Source organism: Wickerhamomyces ciferrii, contig 00040 (genome assembly GCF_000313485.1).
Source record: "Wickerhamomyces ciferrii WGS project CAIF00000000 data, strain NRRL Y-1031 F-60-10, contig 00040, whole genome shotgun sequence".
NCBI lineage: Eukaryota > Fungi > Ascomycota > Saccharomycetes > Phaffomycetales > Wickerhamomycetaceae > Hansenula > Hansenula ciferrii.
In genome coordinates, this window is record NW_011887700.1 from 198,504 (window position 1) to 218,394 (window position 19,891).

At 29.7% G+C, this 19,891-nt stretch overlaps 9 protein-coding genes across 9 annotated transcripts; 5 read left to right on the plus strand and 4 right to left on the minus strand.

Annotated features, from left to right (window-relative positions):
- Window positions 1-72: 72 nt before the first annotated feature.
- BN7_1876 (DEAD/DEAH box helicase family protein) lies at window positions 73-3,306 on the plus strand (the record flags this gene model as incomplete). The annotated part of the gene is made up of 1 exon (XM_011277571.1): window positions 73-3,306. The coding sequence occupies one exon, from the start codon at window positions 73-75 to the stop codon at window positions 3,304-3,306; it is 3,234 nt and encodes a 1,077-aa protein (XP_011275873.1).
- A 132-nt stretch (window positions 3,307-3,438) lies between these two features.
- SRF1 (phospholipase D regulator) lies at window positions 3,439-4,632 on the minus strand (the record flags this gene model as incomplete). Its single annotated transcript, XM_011277572.1, has 1 exon — window positions 3,439-4,632. The coding sequence occupies one exon, from the start codon at window positions 4,630-4,632 to the stop codon at window positions 3,439-3,441; it is 1,194 nt and encodes a 397-aa protein (XP_011275874.1).
- A 1,145-nt stretch (window positions 4,633-5,777) lies between these two features.
- Window positions 5,778-6,662, plus strand: MRX19 (Mrx19p; the record flags this gene model as incomplete). Its single annotated transcript, XM_011277573.1, has 1 exon — window positions 5,778-6,662. The coding sequence occupies one exon, from the start codon at window positions 5,778-5,780 to the stop codon at window positions 6,660-6,662; it is 885 nt and encodes a 294-aa protein (XP_011275875.1).
- A 1,643-nt stretch (window positions 6,663-8,305) lies between these two features.
- Window positions 8,306-10,459, plus strand: VMA1 (H(+)-transporting V1 sector ATPase subunit A; the record flags this gene model as incomplete). The annotated part of the gene is made up of 3 exons (XM_011277574.1): window positions 8,306-8,308; window positions 8,456-9,305; window positions 9,414-10,459. The coding sequence occupies 3 exons, from the start codon at window positions 8,306-8,308 to the stop codon at window positions 10,457-10,459; spliced, it is 1,899 nt and encodes a 632-aa protein (XP_011275876.1).
- Window positions 10,460-10,696: 237 nt separating this feature from the next.
- Window positions 10,697-12,094, minus strand: BN7_1880 (uncharacterized protein; the record flags this gene model as incomplete). Its single annotated transcript, XM_011277575.1, has 1 exon — window positions 10,697-12,094. The coding sequence occupies one exon, from the start codon at window positions 12,092-12,094 to the stop codon at window positions 10,697-10,699; it is 1,398 nt and encodes a 465-aa protein (XP_011275877.1).
- A 661-nt stretch (window positions 12,095-12,755) lies between these two features.
- Window positions 12,756-14,270, plus strand: BN7_1881 (uncharacterized protein; the record flags this gene model as incomplete). Its single annotated transcript, XM_011277576.1, has 1 exon — window positions 12,756-14,270. One exon carries the CDS (start codon window positions 12,756-12,758, stop codon window positions 14,268-14,270), a length of 1,515 nt encoding a protein of 504 aa, XP_011275878.1.
- Window positions 14,271-14,559: 289 nt separating this feature from the next.
- Window positions 14,560-15,849, plus strand: BN7_1882 (putative alanine--tRNA ligase; the record flags this gene model as incomplete). Its single annotated transcript, XM_011277577.1, has 1 exon — window positions 14,560-15,849. The coding sequence occupies one exon, from the start codon at window positions 14,560-14,562 to the stop codon at window positions 15,847-15,849; it is 1,290 nt and encodes a 429-aa protein (XP_011275879.1).
- Window positions 15,850-16,048: 199 nt separating this feature from the next.
- Window positions 16,049-17,638, minus strand: BN7_1883 (uncharacterized protein; the record flags this gene model as incomplete). The annotated part of the gene is made up of 1 exon (XM_011277578.1): window positions 16,049-17,638. One exon carries the CDS (start codon window positions 17,636-17,638, stop codon window positions 16,049-16,051), a length of 1,590 nt encoding a protein of 529 aa, XP_011275880.1.
- A 1,080-nt stretch (window positions 17,639-18,718) lies between these two features.
- Window positions 18,719-19,621, minus strand: BN7_1884 (Collagen alpha-5(VI) chain; the record flags this gene model as incomplete). Its single annotated transcript, XM_011277579.1, has 2 exons — window positions 18,719-19,544; window positions 19,611-19,621. 2 exons carry the CDS (start codon window positions 19,619-19,621, stop codon window positions 18,719-18,721), a joined length of 837 nt encoding a protein of 278 aa, XP_011275881.1.
- Between the last annotated feature and the right edge of the window lie 270 nt (window positions 19,622-19,891).

Here is a 19,891-nt window from a genome sequence, read left to right on the forward strand (position 1 = left end):
GATCTTTTACCAATTACTATTACAATGCTTTTTAGAAGGGCGGTTCAGTGTTGAGACTTTAAACTGATAAATATGGCTGGGTTTGTGTGTAATGAGTGCTCATTCTACTCAGAAGGCCTGGAAATGGTGAAACATCTTAAATCAACAAATCATGATAGTGTCAAATGTTTTGAAACTCAAGAAACTTTAGCCTGTGAAATATGTGATGATTCGAACATAAATTGCTTGACAGTTACAATAGCTGAAGGTATGCTTTTGATTTGTGGGAATTGTTTGATCAATGAGGGTATAACTCCATCTCATCGTTCCACCTTAAAGAATAATGATATACTTGAAAGCTTTGAAGATTATGTTAAATACCGTGGATTATGCTGTGTCTTCCGCTGTTCAAAGACTGATTTGAGTATTTATCCTCCTGATCTTCAATATGCTGTTTGTGATGGATGTGCAACTATAGGAAATGATTATGATGATGAACAGGTCAAGATTAGGAAGGACAGCAAGGAGTCTTTAGAAAAGTCTTTAGGGAAACCCAAGACAAGAGACAACGCGCGTGATAGTCAAAATGAAGAGACTCAAAAGGTCCAAGAAGTTATTCCAGAGTCAGAACTCAATTTTATTGAAAAAGAATTAGTTATACAAGAAAAGATTCCAGATTTGGTAACTGAAAATGGTGATGGTGAACTTATGTGTTGTACATGCTCTTTTGTTTCGAAAGGTCCTGAAATGATCCAACATTTGAATCAACAAGAGCATTTATATATTATGTATCTTGATTCAAAGAAAGTTCTTGCCTGTGAAATGTGTCAACAAGCAAATATCAATGAGTTAACGATGTCAAAATTTGATCAAGGTGAATTATTAATGACATGCAAGAAATGTTTGACAAGAAGTGGATTGAAACCTTTTGTGAAATACAATTTAAACAATAAGGGTATCTTCGTTGAAGTTGATGAATATTATAATGTACTTGATATGCATCACAACTTTCAACCAACAAAAGAACAAAGAGATCAAGATATTTCAGAGCTTATATCAAAATTTAAAGATCTGAGCCTGTATGGTAAGGAATCTCAGAGTAATGTTAAAAGCAGATATTTGACACAATTATTGAATACCAGAAGAAAGGTCATTAAAGCAAGTAAAAATACTTCAAAAGAATTGAAAAATCCCCCAAAAATTTCTGAAAACAACGAAAACTCCATCAATAAAGAATCCATAAAGCTGACTGAACTTACAAATCCACTAAAAAAGATTGAATCACCAACAGAATCTAACAATAAATCAAAAAATAATGAATCATCTGAAGAATATGAACATAAATCAAAATACCAAAAAGCCAAACCTAAACTTTCATATGAATCATTGGGTAGATACTATAAAGAAATGTGCTATAATCTTTACTTGGAGGAATCAATTGAAACAGCACCAATGACTAACTTCATCACCGAATGGTATCCTGGATTTCCAAATCGAGTTACATTGTTCATTCCATATACTGATGACATTGACAAGCTTATTTATTCAAAATTTAGGCAAATACGTGATACACCTTTTAGCAAACATCAATCCATCTTTTTAGTTACTGCTGAAAATGGAAAATCAATTTTATGGGAATCCTTTGTGATGCGCTTGAAATTAATTAGAGAAAATAATATCAAAATACAAATTGAATTAACTTTACAATTACAGAGCTGGAATAATTCAAAAACTTTTATGGATCTGAACATAATTTCTTTTACTCCAGCTTCACCACCAACTTCAAGAATTATCACTTCCATGACGAATCAAAACAATCCGTTTTTCCAAAATATGTTGTTGGGGAAAAATTTATTAAACCAAACAAATAAAACTTTAAGACCTTTAAAATACCCAACTACAACAAAATTGAATAACCCACAATTGATTGCCATTAATCAAGTTTTGGATAATCCAATCACTATATTACAAGGTCCACCTGGAACGGGTAAAACGTCTACAATTAATGAACTTATATTACAACTTGTAAAAGATACATATCCAATCTTGGTGGTTGCAGCTTCAAATGTTGCAATTGATAATATTGCAGAAAAATTAATGAAAAATAAAGATCTAGAAATACTTAGAATTTTATCCACTGCTAAAGAATCTGAATACAATGAAAGACATCATTTAAACCCAATTTGCTTGCATAGAAAAGTTTTTGATAATTTACCAACGGAAAAACAAGATTTATATCTGGATTTTAAAATGGATAGACGTCAAATAAATAAAAATGAATTTTTTGCTCTTACGAAGCTTCAAATCAAAGAAACAGATAAATTGGTGAATTCAGCTAAAGTAATATTGACAACAACAATTACTGCAGGTGGTCCACATTTAAGACATCTTGACAAAATTCCAATTTTAATTATGGATGAAAGTACACAATCAAATGAAGCATCAACTTTAGTTCCATTGTCACTTAAAGGCCTTGAAAAAATTCTTTTAGTTGGTGATGAAAAACAATTAAGTTCATTTAATGATATTCCATATTTAGAACAATCATTATTTGAAAGAGTGTTAAAAAATGGTACTTATTTTAATCCAAATATGTTACAAATTCAATATAGAATGAATCCTAAAATTTCAAAATTCCCAAATATAAAATTTTATGAAAATAAATTAATTGATGGTGTTACTGAACAAGATAGAACAACTTTTGGTATCCCACCATTGTTATTCATAGATTATGGTGATCATTATAAAGAAACTCAATCATTAAAAAATCCTATAAAATTTTTAATTAATAGTGGTAATATATCTTCATATCAAAATATTGGAGAAGCTAATTTAATATTAAAACTTATTTATGAATTAAATCATAAAGGTGGAATAAACCTTAAAGATATTGGTATAATAACTCCATATTCATCACAAAGAGATATTATAGCACAATTAATTAGAAATGATAGAAAAATAAATCCAAATTTTGAAAAAATTCAAGAAGAAATTGATGATGATTTTAATCATTCAAATAATTCACAATTTAAAAAACCATCAAGTATTAAAACTATATGTGGATTAATGATTAGTTCAATTGATGCTTTCCAAGGTCGTGAAAAAAATCATATAATTTTTTCATGTGTTCGATCAAATGAATTTAATAAAATTGGATTTGTTAAAGATTTAAGAAGATTAAATGTTGCATTAACAAGAGCAAAGAATAGTTTAACAATTGTTGGTAATAAATCATGTATGAAACAAGGTGATTCAGTATGGAATGATTTGATTAATCATTTAGAAACAAACCATTGTATAAGAACATTAAAGCCATCAGAATTATAAACAACTACGTCAATTATTGAAACATAGAATAATAATGTATTAGACATTATATATATATATATAGATTGATAAACTTTATAAATTCCTTTTTTTTTAATCATAACACATAACTTTTTAAAAATTATTTGTAATTCAACTTGGTGAAGAAACTCTTTCAACAACTCTTAAAATACTAACAGTAAAAGTTGCAACCCACATAACTAAAACCATGAAAAGAAAAGCACTTAAAGCTCTTTGTTTATCACAAATAGAATCAACTCTTAAATATCTTGATAATTCATCAACAGAACAAACCCATCTTGCATCATAATAAGTATTAAAAGCTAAAGATAAATTTGCACTTGAAAAAATAATAAATAATAAATCTAAAAGAATTAATCTAATTTTTTCCAGTGGATTTCTAATACCTAAAGGTCTTGCATTAAATTCATCATATGAGATATAAATCAAATAAACCATTGCAATAGATTGAACACAAATTGCCATTATAGTACTTGGTTGTTGAGTTAAAGTACTTTCACCATCATCACTTGATAATTTGAAATTTTTTCTTGATTGTCTAAATATACTTGTTGATAAAGCCAATGCAACAATACTTAAAATGATTATAATAATTCTTAAAATTAATGGAATATAGTTATTATATAAAAATAATCTTTTAATTGTTGGTTTCCATTCACTTCTTCTATCAGTCGACATCCAATAACCAGCTTTTGATCTTGTTTTTAAATAATCATTACTATCAGATGAAGAAGCAGAAGATTTATTACTTGATTTTGAATACCAATTTTTCTTTTCATTTAAAGTTGCATCATCATTATTAAAATTTTCATTATTCAAATAATGTCTTAATCTTTCATCACCACCCCATTTCCCAGATAAATCAGGTAAATTTTTCAAAGCTTCTTTATCATGATTTAAAATACCTTCAGCATAAGATGGAGTATTATTAACAGTTTGGAAAAAAGTACCCCAATTATTATTTAATGAAGAAATAAATGGATCTTGAACAGTTTGACCAATATGAGCAGTATTATCATAAGTTTTCCTAGAGTCTTGAGGTTTTGAAGAATTGGCAATCCCATAAAGAACATAAGGTGGTACTGTGGTTGCCTCATGTGAATAATTACTTATTTGACTATAAGGATTTGATGAATTTAATTGAGAATTAATATTTGGTTTAATTTTAGGATTTAAATGAGCTTTTGTTAAATTTGAAATATTTTCATCATCTCCAACAGTATCAACTTGAACTATAGGTAATTGATTATTTTGATTTTGTGCTTCTATATCATTATGGTTTTTATAACGTTGATTTGATGACATTGTGTAGATATACCTTTCTTGAAATGTTTATATGTATAGATTCTTATCTGTAATAATTGTAACAATAAATAGCTAAAGCAGCAAAAAAAGAAAGAAAGAAATAATGGATATAAACGAGGGAAAGAAATAGCAGGGGTATCAGTTATCAGCACAGATGTTAGCAGTGGAATGCTTTTGGTGAGAATAGTAGCTTTGTTGAATGTGCTTGTTGAGAGTTTTCGAGCTTTCATTCAGTTTGTTTACGTTGTGATTTTTGTCCCATTTCAGTTCTCATTTTTGGCACAAACGATCGTCAGTTTCACAAAAGTTGCTACACAAACAGAAAAAGGGTCTTTTGGTGGGAGTTGGGCAGGGGGATAGGTAGACCCTAGGCGGACTAGGCAGAGTTTAGGCAGAAGGTTTAGGCAGGGGATTAGTGACACAAAATTTAAACTCTCGAGAAATCTTTTGTACTCGTGAGATTAGATGTTAGAGGGGGGGAGTTTGAACGATGGTAGAACGACAGGAGTAGAGGTGTAGCAGTGTAGATGATTGAATGATCAATTACTGATAAATAATTGTAATAATTTAACTTGAATAAACCCAATATTAGTATCATCATAGGCTTATTCAATGGTTAATTACCAAATAATGACGAGATCCTGCCTTACCAAAAATCAATAAGCCACCACGTAAACCCCCACCAAATGATCTAAATAAACTATCGAATATTACACAGCATAAATACATCGTCAAGAGTTCCATTTAACGGTCAAATATGTCAAATATGTCACTATGTTCCACCAAAATTTCATTCATTTGCATTGAATTTTAGTAAGAATCATTCTTTTTTTGACTGCGCCAGTTGAAGAATTAAATCCGAAAATTTATCGGGTTGGAAATTTGCTTGATAACTAAATATTTATAAATCATATTGAAATTTATTACATTATATATTGGTTTTAGAAGATATATAAATAGTTTCAGTTATTCCTTAGGTTCATATTAGTTGGTTTCTCGAAGATTTCAAATTATTTCAAAGTTTGAATACCCTTTTAGTTCTATTATTTTAGGATCATCATTTAGAGGCAAAAGACAATAGCAATTATACTCATTTCCTTATCAATCAATTCAAATAATCATACATATCACACATATATATAATCATGAATATCATAAGATCAAGACGTTTCCTATCAACAACTTCAAAATCATCACCTGTTTCAGATTTAGCAAAGATTTTAGTGATACCTATAACTCAAAATAAATCATATATTCATTTTAAATTTAATGAAAATTTAATTAATAATGATTCATTAATTGTTAAATATGAAAATAAATTATCAAATATTGCATTAAAAGGTTGGACAAGATTAAAAGATTCTGATAAATCTTATAATCAAAAAATTGTTCATTATGTTGAAAAATTCTTGGAAAGAACTCCATGGTCTGAAAATTCATTAATTTCAATCCCATCAAAAGCTACTATACTTAGACAAGCTTTTGAAGAAAACAACAAAGATGATAATAAACCAGATTCTAAACCAAGTATATTATTACTAAATGATACAGATATTGAATTAAATAATAAAGGTGAAAATTTATTAAATATTCCAGTTTATTACCCCGGATCATTAATGTCATCAACTCAATTAAAAAATGAATTATTAACTTTATCATCAAAAGGTCAAACTTATCATAAAAAACAAATGATTTTAAATGGTATTGGTATTCCAATCTCTTTACCATTTATGCTTGTCCCTGTGATTCCAAATATTCCAGGTTTTTATTTAGCTTATAGATTATATTGTAATTTAAAAGCATTTTTAGGTGCTGAACATTTAGAACAAATTGCCAAAAGAGGTGATTTATCATTTTTAGATCATGAAATATTAGATCAAATATATTCAAAACAAGATAAAACAAATGATATTTTACTTAATGAAGAAATTATTAATGATTTAGTTAAAACTTTTGAAATTGATGATGCCAAAGCTCATTTATTAAAAGCATTAAAACAAGAAAAAGAAGCTCTGGAATCAAAACCATAAGAGATAATGTATATAAGTATAAGATGTATTATAATAATCGACTTTATAATATGGTTAAATCATGTATTATTTGTAGAATATAATTATATTTAATAGTAAAACCCTAATTAACAAATACGATTAGCCCTAATATCTAGTCACATGATAAGCCCTAAACATCCGAACATCCCATAATGGAAAGTCGGAACTCAAAATTCCTTAACTATGTAATTTTGTATGAGTGTCACACTGAAAAAGATAATTCGCGAAGAAAGGGGGTTACCCCAGTTCCGAGGTGTATTGAGCGCAACTCTCAATCATTCTTTGAACGTATTGAAATTTGAAAATTCAATCATTGATTTTACCAACTTCTTTTTACAATTTCTTAATTCTATAACTCGTATTGAACAAATCATTGCAGTATGTATTATTGAAATATTAAAACATGAAAATCAATTGGAAAATGGAATAGAAATTCATTACCATCAATTCAATTGATTTAAACAAAGTACAAAAGATCCATTTTACTAACAAATTTCATAGAAATGCGTAATAAATGGAGAAAGAAGAGAGTCAGAAGACTTAAGAGAAAGAGACGGAAGGTTAGAGCCAGATCCAAATAAGCGGATTGATTTTTTATTGAATATAGTTGAAGAAGCTATTGATTAGGAAATTTGTTGCTACTGATGGTTGAGTTTACAATTGTTGAAGATGTTTTATGGTAGATAATATTTGAAGTTGCTGTTCTTGAAATTAAGATTTTTTAATTGATGGTTTTATTATATTTAACTTTATTAAATGGTTATCAATTTTTATGATGCTGGTTCTTATTAAGCTTATAGTCTATAAATGTTTTGAGATTGGGAGTTTTTAACTTTTGATTGATTTTCATTTTTAAATCTATAAATATATGATTCGTTGTATATTTTTAAAAACAGGTTGTAGAGAATTGTAAATGAGTAGAATAGATCCACATACAATAGGAATTTGGGACATCATGAGATCATAGGACTTCTGGCGTCTTTTGGTGAGTTGAAATAACCGACGATGAGATCTTGATTATTGGAAAAGCATAAATCTCTACAAAAAAACTCATTTTGAAGCCCAAAAAAATAATATAGTATACCCTTCTCGCCAACGTAAACACATATACATACTTTCAAGCCAATTAACAGACTCCCAATACTCTAAAAACTTGTTTGCTTTTGTGTTTTTTAGTATGGTGATGATCCAAATTGACAGTTTTTTGCAAAGGTCTTCTGGGTACAAAACCCATCAAAAGCGACACAATTGAGCCAGAACTTTGAGAAATTGAATATTTAAAAGCATAAATAGTATCTAAAACTCTCTGTAAACATCACTAACCCATTTTCACCTCAAATAACCTTCATCTTCACCCATTAAATCCCAGTTTATTACATTTCACCATAGTTAAGAGACCATCCTTACATAAGCAAAAAAAGCTGGCAGCCTCTTTTCGCGAATTTTGCGTAGTAAATTTGAAATTGTTATTAATGCTCACCGTGGCCCCCTAATCTATGGATAGATAACTAAGAAGAATCAGGTTTCAATTGGATTTCTCAGTTAATTGCAATTGTTGTTACTGAGCTGACTGTTCTTATTTTTTGAAATATCCAAAGAAAAGAGAAAATTAGAACGCAAGAATGGTATGTTTCCTCGAGTCAAAATGTTGATGGTTTTCTTGTTGGTGATATTGATAACGAGAATGATGATGATTATCAACAATGAAAACTTTCAATCATGAGTTCTAGATCTTCGTTCCTTGGTTCATTTTACTAACAGATATTAAATAGGCCGGTGCTCTTGAAAATGCTCGTAAAGAGATTAAAAGAATCTCATTAGAAGATCATAAAGAATCTGAATATGGTTCAATTTATTCAGTTTCAGGTCCTGTTGTTATTGCTGAAAATATGATTGGTTGTGCGATGTATGAATTAGTTAAAGTTGGTCATGATAACTTGGTTGGTGAAGTTATTAGAATTGACGCTGATAAGGCAACTATTCAAGTTTATGAAGAAACTGCAGGTGTTACTGTTGGTGATCCTGTTTTAAGAACTGGTAAACCTTTATCTGTTGAATTAGGTCCAGGTTTAATGGAAACTATTTATGATGGTATTCAAAGACCTTTGAAAACTATTAAAGATCAATCACAATCTATTTATATTCCAAGAGGTATTGATGCTCCAGCCTTATCAAGATCTATTGAATATGATTTTAAACCAGGTCAATTAAAAGTTGGTGATCATATTAGTGGAGGTGATATCTTTGGTTCAATTTTTGAAAATTCTTTATTAAATGATCATAAAATTTTATTACCACCAAGAGCAAGAGGTACAATTACTTCTATTGCAGAAGCTGGTTCTTATAACATTGATGAACCAATTTTAGAATTAGAATTTGATGGTGTTAAACATAATTATTCAATGTATCATACATGGCCAGTTCGTGTTCCAAGACCAGTTGCTGAAAAATTATCTGCTGATTATCCATTATTAACTGGTCAAAGAGTTTTAGATTCTTTATTCCCAGTTGTTCAAGGTGGTACTACATGTATTCCAGGTGCTTTTGGTTGTGGTAAAACTGTTATTTCTCAATCTTTATCAAAATTTTCAAATTCAGATGCAATTATTTATGTTGGTTGTGGTAAGTATTCTCGAGTCAAAATGTTGATGATTTTCTTGTTGAGGTGGTTTTGGTAATATTAATAACGAGAATGAAGATAATTACTCAACAATGAAAACTTTCAATTAGATCTTTCTATTCCTTGGTACAATTTACTAACAAAATATCAAATAGGTGAAAGAGGTAATGAAATGGCAGAAGTTTTAATGGAATTCCCAGAATTATATACTGAAATTTCAGGTAGTAAAGAACCAATTATGAAACGTACTACATTAGTTGCAAATACTTCAAATATGCCTGTTGCAGCAAGAGAAGCTTCTATTTATACTGGTATTACATTAGCTGAATATTTCAGAGATCAAGGTAAAAACGTTGCAATGATTGCTGATTCATCATCAAGATGGGCTGAAGCTTTAAGAGAAATTTCAGGTCGTCTTGGTGAAATGCCTGCTGATCAAGGTTTCCCAGCTTATTTAGGTGCTAAATTAGCTTCATTTTATGAAAGAGCCGGTAAGGCAACTGCATTAGGTTCACCAAATCGTGTTGGTTCAGTTTCTATTGTTGCTGCTGTTTCACCAGCTGGTGGTGATTTCTCAGATCCTGTTACAACATCAACCTTAGGTATTACACAAGTTTTCTGGGGTTTAGATAAAAAATTAGCTCAAAGAAAACATTTCCCTTCAATTAACACATCAGTTTCTTATTCTAAATATACTAATGTTTTAAATAAATATTATGATGATAATTATCCAGAATTCCCATCATTAAGAGATAAGATTAGAGAAATTTTATCAAATGCAGAAGAATTAGAACAAGTTGTTCAATTAGTTGGTAAAACTGCTCTTTCAGATTCTGATAAAATTACATTAGATGTTGCAAATTTAATTAAAGAAGATTTCTTGCAACAAAATGGTTATTCAACTTATGATCAATTCTGTCCAGTTTGGAAAACTTTTGATATGATGAGAGCTTTTGTTGGTTATTATGATGAAGCTCAAAAAGCTGTTGCAAATGGTGCTAATTGGTCTAAATTATCTGAACAAACTTCAGATGTTAAACATTCTGTTTCTTCTGCTAAATTCTTTGAACCTTCAAAAGGTGAAGCTGCTGGTAAAGAAGAATTTGAAAAATTAGTTTCATCAATTTCTGAAAGATTTGCTGAAGCAAGCGAATAGATTATATAAAGCATGATTTCTTATAGGAATTTGTTTGTTTAGTATATATGTTATCATTTTTTTTTTCACACGTTGACCGTTAGAGTTGTTTTGTCATATAATAATCATTGAAAGTAATAAAAAATTAGTTTAATTTAACTTTTACATTGAACGTATAAGACTAAAGTAAGTATATTAGACTAATTAAAAACACAATGTAACATTAAAAACTATAAAAACTTGAAAACACGAATTAACTTATGGTGGATTGATAGAGTATGGATTTATTCTTGGATCTAAATCTTCATCACATGTACAATTACAAGTACATATATCAATACATTCTTTCCAAACATCTTGACAAGCTTCCAAAAAGGCATCCCAACATCCTTGATCATGATCATCATTATCATATGGATTTGGTGGATCATTTGGATTTTGATCAAATTGTAACAGATTTAAAGGTTCGGGATCATCTTTAGCTAATCTTTCTAAATCTTCACGATTCAATTGTTCAGCATCAATAGTTCTACCTGAAGTTGGTATCCCACCAGGACAACGTGCTAATTCAAGACCTGGATCTTTTTCATCATCATCACTAGTTGAATTTTGATTTAATTTTCTAATAATTGAAGAAGATGCAGATGCAGATTTTTGTTCGTCACTATGCAGATTAAATCTTAAACTTTCTTGAATTGAACCACTATCAGCATTATAATTATCATCACCATCTTGATCATCATTGACTTCAATTACTTCTGTTTTAGCCTCTTTTTTAGAATTTATTGGAAGATCATTATGTTCACGGAAAGTTTCTCGTACTCTATGATTTCTAACTAATGAAGCACCTGTTTTAAAATCAACATTCACAAATGGAGATTTTGCAATACTATTAACTGCACTATCTGTACTTATATTACTTGGATTTAGAGCAGATTCTGGATCAGATGTTAAAGTTCCATCTTTAATAATCTCATGATTTTCAAGTTCAGTTTTTTGATAAGGATGATTCCCACTCAATATATCTTCAGCTTGATAAGATGATTGTGGAGCTCTCCATCTAATCATTTGTTCCTCCATATGATCTGTAAGACGATCCTGTAACGGAACCATTCTATTTGATTGTCTTGCGATAATGGTTTGTCTTAAAGTTGATTTGCCAAATCTTGCATAACTATGAGTTGCAGGCAGAAATGGAGGTTCATGTGTAATTTCATTTATATCTATATCATCTTGAAGTTTATCTTTAATTGTAAAATCATCATCAGCATCATATGAATTTGAATCAAACATTAATATATGTTCTTTATTATGTACAGTTTTCATTGGTGTTTGGAGATTGGGTCTTGCTGTAATAGATGGTTGATTTCTTAATTGTGATAATGTTGATTTAGCTGTAATATATTGTGAAGTATTAATTCCTGAATTTATCAGAGAAAAGGCTTGAGGAAGACCTAAATTTGAAACAGTGGGAGTTTTAGAAACAATTGATCTCTTTGAAGGTGAAGGAGCAGTAACAAAAGAATCTATTTGAGATTGAGCATCAGCTGAATAAGTTTCATGACTTCCATATTGACCATCATTTGAAGTTTGTCTCTGCAGAACAACTAAAGAAGCACCTTCTTGACGTACACCATTGGTATCCTCCAAGGTCATATCAGCATACAACTAACTCTCCTAACCAGCAGCAAACCTATATGTATTTTTCAGATAGCTGAACCCATGCTCCTGCCATATATTGCTTCCCAGAGTAGTACATGTAAATTTTTGAGATTTGTAATTACTATCACCATTTTTATTTTCAATGACACAAAAGCCCCAAAAATGAAAATTTGAGTCCAAACAAAAAGCACCAGAGAAACAACGAGATGATGATGTCTCAGAAGTACTAAATGTAGTAGATTTATTGCAATACCAAATGGAAAACCAATGAATGCCACTGAATTGTAGGAAATATCAGCTTTGTATCAGTTATCATCAACATCATCCAGTATCACCTTTAAGAACCCGTATTTTGCCACTTAAATCCCAGAAAAAAAACCATATAGCACCCAAAATCATCACACACTTTTCATCCAAATAACCTATAACCACTCATAGTAAACCCTCTTCATACAACAGTCAACGATAACACTTTCTGCTTAACTTTTGTTTACTTTTGTTTACTTCAAAAAGTGTCAAAAGACTTCGAGCAACAGGGCAACAAACCAAAAAATCATGAAGATTTTCATTTTATATAATTAGGGAAAGAGATCTTTTATATTGTATTTATCAGCTTAATTACGTACATTTGCAAGGGAATTATCCACCAGTCACCATGTTCACAAAGGAAGACAAGGAGGATCCAGTGCTGAGCCATACAAGGGAAAGCAAGTCAGAAACAACGACTTTAGTAGGAAACGATAAGGATGAAGCCATCAAGTTTCTTCGAGACACGAAAACTTCATTATTAGATGATGAAGAACAATCCAAGAAATATCCCAAAAAACTTCTCAGGAAAATAGATTGGAGAATTATGACTGTGTTATGTGGTTCTTATTTCTTACAATTCTTGGATAAGAATTTATTAAATTATGCTGGTGTTATGGGTATTAAAAAGAATTTAAAAGGTGATGAATTTGCTAATTTAGGTACAATTTTTTATGCTTCATATATCTTTGCAGAACCTTTAGCTGATTATTTCTTACAAGTTCTACCCACTGGTAAATTCTTAGCGTTTTGTATTGTTTCATGGGGGATTGTTGTTGCTGCTCATTCAGCTTGTCATACTTATGCTAGTCTTATGATTGTTAGAACATTATTAGGGATTTTTGAATCTTCATTATCACCAGGTCTTATTGTTATTTCATCAATGTGGTATAGTAAATCTGAAAATTTACAAAGAACAGGTATTTGGGTTTCAATGGCTGGGTTAAGTGTTATAATTGGTGGATTTTTATCATTTGGATTCCAACATGTTACAACTGATTTCCAATCATGGCAAATTTTTTTCCTAGTTATGGGATTAATAACTGTTGCATTTGGTATTTTCACTTATTTTATATTACCAAATAATCCAACAAGTGCTAATTTTTTAAATGATGATGAAAAAATCATTGTTTTAGAACATATTAGATCTAATCAAACAGGTACAGAATCTAAAACTTTTAAGATAAAACAAATAAAAGAATTATTATTCCATGATAAACATACATGGCCTTTGTTTTTCCTAACTATAATATCAATGATGTCTACAGGCGCCTTGGGAACTTGGTCAGTTACTATAATTGCCTCATTTGGGTTCACAAGTAAAATTGCAGCTTTAGTTCAAACACCAGTTGGTGCTGCCATGATTTTAGGTTCTATGTTACAATCATATATTTGTTCTTATTATGGGAAAAGAACTTTAGTATTTATTGGAATGTGTATCCCTGCAATAGTGGCATATATCATATTATTAACAACCAAAAACCGTGTTGCAAATTTAATAGCAATTTATATGGCAATGTTTTCAACAAGTGTTATTGGATTATTTTATTCATGGAATAGTGCAAATACAGCAGGTCATACCAAAAAATTAGCACGTAATGGATTAACAATGATTGCATTTTCAATTGGATCATTAATTGGTCCTCAATTATTTAGAGATTATGAAAAACCAGATTATAGATCTGCTAAAATTACATTACTTGTTACATCAATCATGTGTATTCCATTAGCTATATTGGTTGGTTTGATTTCTAAATGGGAAAACAATAGAAAAGATCAAAAAGATCCTGTTGAATTATCTTCAAACTATGAATTTGAAGATCTTACAGATATAGAGAATCCTAATTTTAGATATGCATTGTGAGTGGTTTTCTATTAAAATTAAGAGAAGTTGTTTACTTGTAAATAGAGTAATTTATATTTATTATTAATAGCATATAATACACAAAAGTTATTAAGTTTATTTATAATTTAATTTGAAGAATTTCCCCATAGTTAAGGCCCGTAATTATATATCTGATGACATAATCCCATATTATTCCAACCAATATTATCTTCGAGTTTACTCAGCTTATCTTTTGAACAATGAAACCACTGAAAAATCCACCAAACAAGTGCTCAAATTCCCAATAAACAGATTAAATAACTTGAAAATGGGTACAGATATCACACCAGTGATCGTGGGGGCTTTACAATGTCAAAAAAACTCTTTTTTAAAAGAATTCCAAACAATCGTTATCTCTTGTAAAGAAGAGAAACCAGAACCATCAGCTAAAAACAAGAAATCAAAATCAAAATCAGTTGATCAAGAACCTCAGACTACCAAGTATGCTGTTGAATTGGAAGATACAATCTTATTCCCAGAAGGTGGTGGTCAACCTTCAGATAAAGGTACTATTGTTACTTCAAACGATAAAGAATACGGTGTATCTTATATTAGAAGAGATCAACTACGTGCTGTTCATTTGGTTGATGAACCTATTGAAGTTGGTACAAAAGTGAATTTAAAATTGGATTGGAAAAGAAGATTGGATCATATGCAACAACATACTGGTCAACATTTGTTATCTGCTGTTTTAGATAAGTATGAATTACCTACATTATCATGGAGTATGGGTGAATTAATTAATTATATCGAATTACCAAGAAGTTTAACAGATGATGAAGTTGACAAAATAAGTGAAGAAGTTAATGACAAAATTGCTGAATCAATTCCAATATCTGTGGAAATACCTGATAAGGAACTTGTTAATAAACAAAAAATGCCAGATGATTATGATTTAGATAAAGGGATCTTGCGTGTTATTAAGATTGGTGAATTAGATCAAAATCCATGTTGTGGTACTCATTTATCATCAACTTCTCAAATTTTATCAATTGCCTTATTACATCAAACTTCAGTTAGAGGAACAAATTCGAGATTACATTTCTTAGCTGGTGATCGAGTTCGTAAATATGCAATTTATTCACATGGATTATTGAAAAAATCTTCTCAAGAATTATCATGTCAATTTGATGAATTAAATAATAAAATCCAACAATTAAATATTAATTACAAGAAAACTCTCAAGAACGAATCTTCATGGAAAGAAGAAATTGCAAATTATCAATCAAATGAAATCTTAACCAAATTGGAAACCTCACAAATTGCATTCATTCATAGACCTGATGTTGGATTAGATTACCTAACATTCATATTCAAATCAGTTTCTAAATCAATCCCAAAAGATAAAACTGTGATTTTATTATCTGGTGAAGGTCAAACAGGTGGTTCATTAATAATTTTTGGTTCAAATTTAGATAAGATTAATGAAATTACTAAATCTTTACAATCAAAGATTAAAGGATTAAAAGGTGGTGGGAAGGGTAAATGGCAAGGTAAAATAAATTCATTTGAAAAGGGGGAATTAGAAGATGCTTTAAATTATTTAAAATCGTTATAAAGGTTTAGTGATCTAGATCTGAAGTATATTTATTTTTCATTATATTCGTGATTATTTGTATTATAATTAGATATATATAATATAAAATTGTTTCTGAAATGATTGTATTCCTATGCTATCCTGGTATCCTGGTATCCTTGCTATGCTAAATTTGGTTTAAAATAATGGTATTGTTAATGAATGAATGTTTTACTGTTTCTCATTTCTTCTCTAAAAATTGTGGTAATAATCCACTTAATCTCCATCTCCATCTTAATTTTCTTCTTGCTTCATTCAACCATTGTGATTGTCTTGAATTTAAATTTGTTTGTTGTTGATGTTGTTGTGTATGTTGATGACGTTGTTGTTGATGATGATGCATTAATGGACGATTAAACCTTTGAGGAGATCTTGGTGATAAATTTGAAGATTCTAATTGTGTATGTAATTTATTAACTAAATGGGAAGAGAATCCATTATACTTTGATGATGATAATGATTCGATTTTAGTTTTTTTCAAAACTGGTTGATTTAATAATTCTTCAATATCATCAATTGATGAATCTTCTGGTATAGATTTCATCCCTGATATACTTTGATCAAATGATTCAATTAATTTTGATAATTGTTCATATTGTTCTGTACAATTTGAACAAACAAATTCTGAAAATTGATTATCTTGAGTTAATAAACTACTTATTTCATATAATGGAGAATCACAAATAACACAATATCTTAATGATGAATCACCATTTATATTATTAGAATCTGTTGAAATTAAAGAAGTTGTTGATGATGCAAATACTGAAGTTGATGGGATTGAAAATTCACCAAATGTTTGATCATTTGAAGTTGATAATTTTAAAGTTGGTACATTTGATATGTTTGAAATATGTGATACATTTGTATGAATTGATCCTGTTGATGATAACGATCTTGATTGAGAAGTTTTGGCACTATAAAAATCTTGATTAGATGACGTTATACTTTCTTCTTCATCATCAATAGAATTTTTTGTTAAAAGTAATGTACTTGGTTGTGATGATGGTAATTGATGATCTTGATTATCATGTTGTGAATTTTGTAATGATGATGGGAAAGTTTCTGAAAGAATCGATTTAGCTCTTGTTAAATAATTTGGTCCCTGGGGTGATTCATTTTGATCCATTGAATTAAAAGTCTTTATTGAAGTTTTCAAATCCATAACTGATAATTTTTTCCTATTTAATTGTTTTTGTTTTATATAATCTTCCACAAGTACAATTGGATCAATATCTAAAAATTGAGAATTTGGTCGACTTTGTATTATATCTTGTGCATTTATTTCAGGACTTTTCAAATTATTCCCATTTGTAATAGCTTCAGAACAAACTCTTGGTGGTGCTAATGGAAAAGAAGTTAATTGAGAATTATCCAACATATCCAATCTTGATTTCATGTTTCTAAGTTTGGGTATTGATTGTTGAGGTTTGATAGGTTCTCTTGTTATAAGTTGTGGATTTGACTTGATAGGTTCTTGAATTGGTACTTCTTGTTCAAATTGATTATATATTTCAAAACTTTTATTTAGATTTATATCAATATTTGAATTTGAAGATATATCTAAATTATGAAGCTGTGCTAATGGTGCATCTAGAACATTCCTGTCTATATAATCTGCTTGGATGGGGACATCTGCAGAATTTTGAAAATTATTTGAGAATTGTTGGGATTGTATCACATTTGAATCTTTAAAATTCCGTAGATGTTTAGATTGAGTATTTATAGATCTATTATCTCTCATACTAAATTGACTTGTAATATCATTCATATTATGTGGACTCTTAAACTAATATTTGTAACTCTGTACTATATGATCTTTACTTTTGACTTGTCACTTGTTATTTGAAAGGAGTTCCTTTTTTGGTACTGGTATTTTGAACTAATGTACGATATGAGACGTATTAATATGCTATGGAATGTGATATATGTCTTCACAGAACAAAAATTTAAGAAAAATTTAAAACTGGGGATCACAACTTGTTTATATTAGAAACAAGATAAAGCAGACTTGTAAGAGAAGATCAGTACTCAACTCCATCTTGTAATCCACAAAAGCACAGCTCATCTGGGTTTTTTCATTTTTAGTACGATGTTTTTAAATCTGATGAAACGTAAACATTGCAGAATTACCGGATTCGGAAATGAGATGCAGAAAGTAAATAAATAAATTTTGAGTTGAAATCCTACAATTTTAAATATTGGAGCTTTGATTATCTACTATTGAGTTATGTGTCAATGATAGGGACTTATTACTACTAGTTATCTTGGATCATAGCTTGTTGTTCCATTTTGTTGGGTTTGTTTCTGTTTAGTACTCAGTCTCAGTGTCTTGTTCGGGAAATGAACCATCAACAGTCGATCAACAAACAAATAGATCTGAAATATTTGCACTAAATTGAAAGAGACAGAGTTTATTTGGATGATGATGTATCAATATTTGTTCTCTATCAGAATAAGTAAACATGGATAATATTATGTTTTGAAAATATGATCATTGATTAATTATCTACAAGTATTATTGTAGATCAATCAAAATTGGATAGGTCCTTGAATTGTATGTATTTATTTTCAAGTTTCTCTTGTCATTATTCATTAGCAGTGTTCTTTTGATGTGACACATTGATATCTATATACCACAATTTGTGTTTAATCATATGCACACTACTGGAACATAGTCTTCACAATATAGTCATAACCAACGGGAACAGTGGTCTTATGTCTATAGTGGTTACTAGTCTTTTGATATTTGATGTTCTGTTACATCAATCAATATCAATCTTTATGGAAGTATAATCCCAAGTCTTATCTCATGATGGAGCAGTTGAATTTTAAGATTAAGGGGTATTAATCAAATAAATGAAATTGTATCTAATTTTTCCTGAGTTAATTCAACATTTAGTGAATCTTTATTTGAAATTTCTTTTAATGTACCAACTTCAAATTCTAATTTTAAATTTTTTAATTTTTGATCTAAATATTTTTTTTGTAAAATTTCTTGTTCTTGATAAATTTCTTCTTGTTCTTTAATTAGTTCTTTTAATTTTAAATCTGAATCGATTTGTTCTAAACCTGATCTTTTTTCATTTAATCTTAATAATTCAATCCATGGAGATTTATATTTAATTGGATTTGATTGAGATTTTCTTTGATATCCCATTGATTGTTGTGGATCTTGGATATTTGATGGAGTTGGGACTTTAGGTGGAGTATTTGTAACAGTATAAAAATCTGTTGAATTTGATCTTGAATCTGGGATATTTGATGGTGCTATGTTACTTTCACGACGATATGGACTATAAGTATCTTTACCTCTATTATAACCACCTCTATAAGAACCTCTAAAAGAACTAGAGCCACCTCTACCACGGTACCCACCTCTGTATTCACCTGGTGATGATCTATAACTCATATCATCTTGTGAAGAATGTCTTTTATGATCTGGAGTTGATTCACCACTATGAGTTTGTTCATCTAATCTAGCATTCCTACTTTCATATGGACTATAAGAAGACCCACCAAAGCCTCCACCACCACGACCTCCTCTGAAACCATACCCACCACGATCATTCCCTCTAGAATTGTAACCACCTCTTCCTCTGAATCCACTTGAACCTGGAGGTCCATAACTTTCTCTTCTATAATCTCCATAACCTGAACCTGAACTGGAACCAGGACTGCTAAAAAGTTAGTTCAAATTCCCTATAGCACTAAACCATACCCAAATAACTCACTTATGATACTGTCTACTCATGATTGTGAACCTCTAGCTTGATATACCCTCTGTTTGACCTTCTTTGCCGCTGATTTTGTTTTGATTTCTTTCAATTTTTCATTGGAAATTAAACAAAAACCCGCGAATTCACCATCTGCCATTCAACCGGTTCACTAATATTTTCCAACCGCTGAGTAAAATTCTTTTTAAAGAAAATCACTTTAAAGAGTAAAAACAACAATTTTAATGGGGAAATTTCTAAATCTATAAAAAAAGGGATTTATTCTCAATTTAGTTCTTATTTGATTT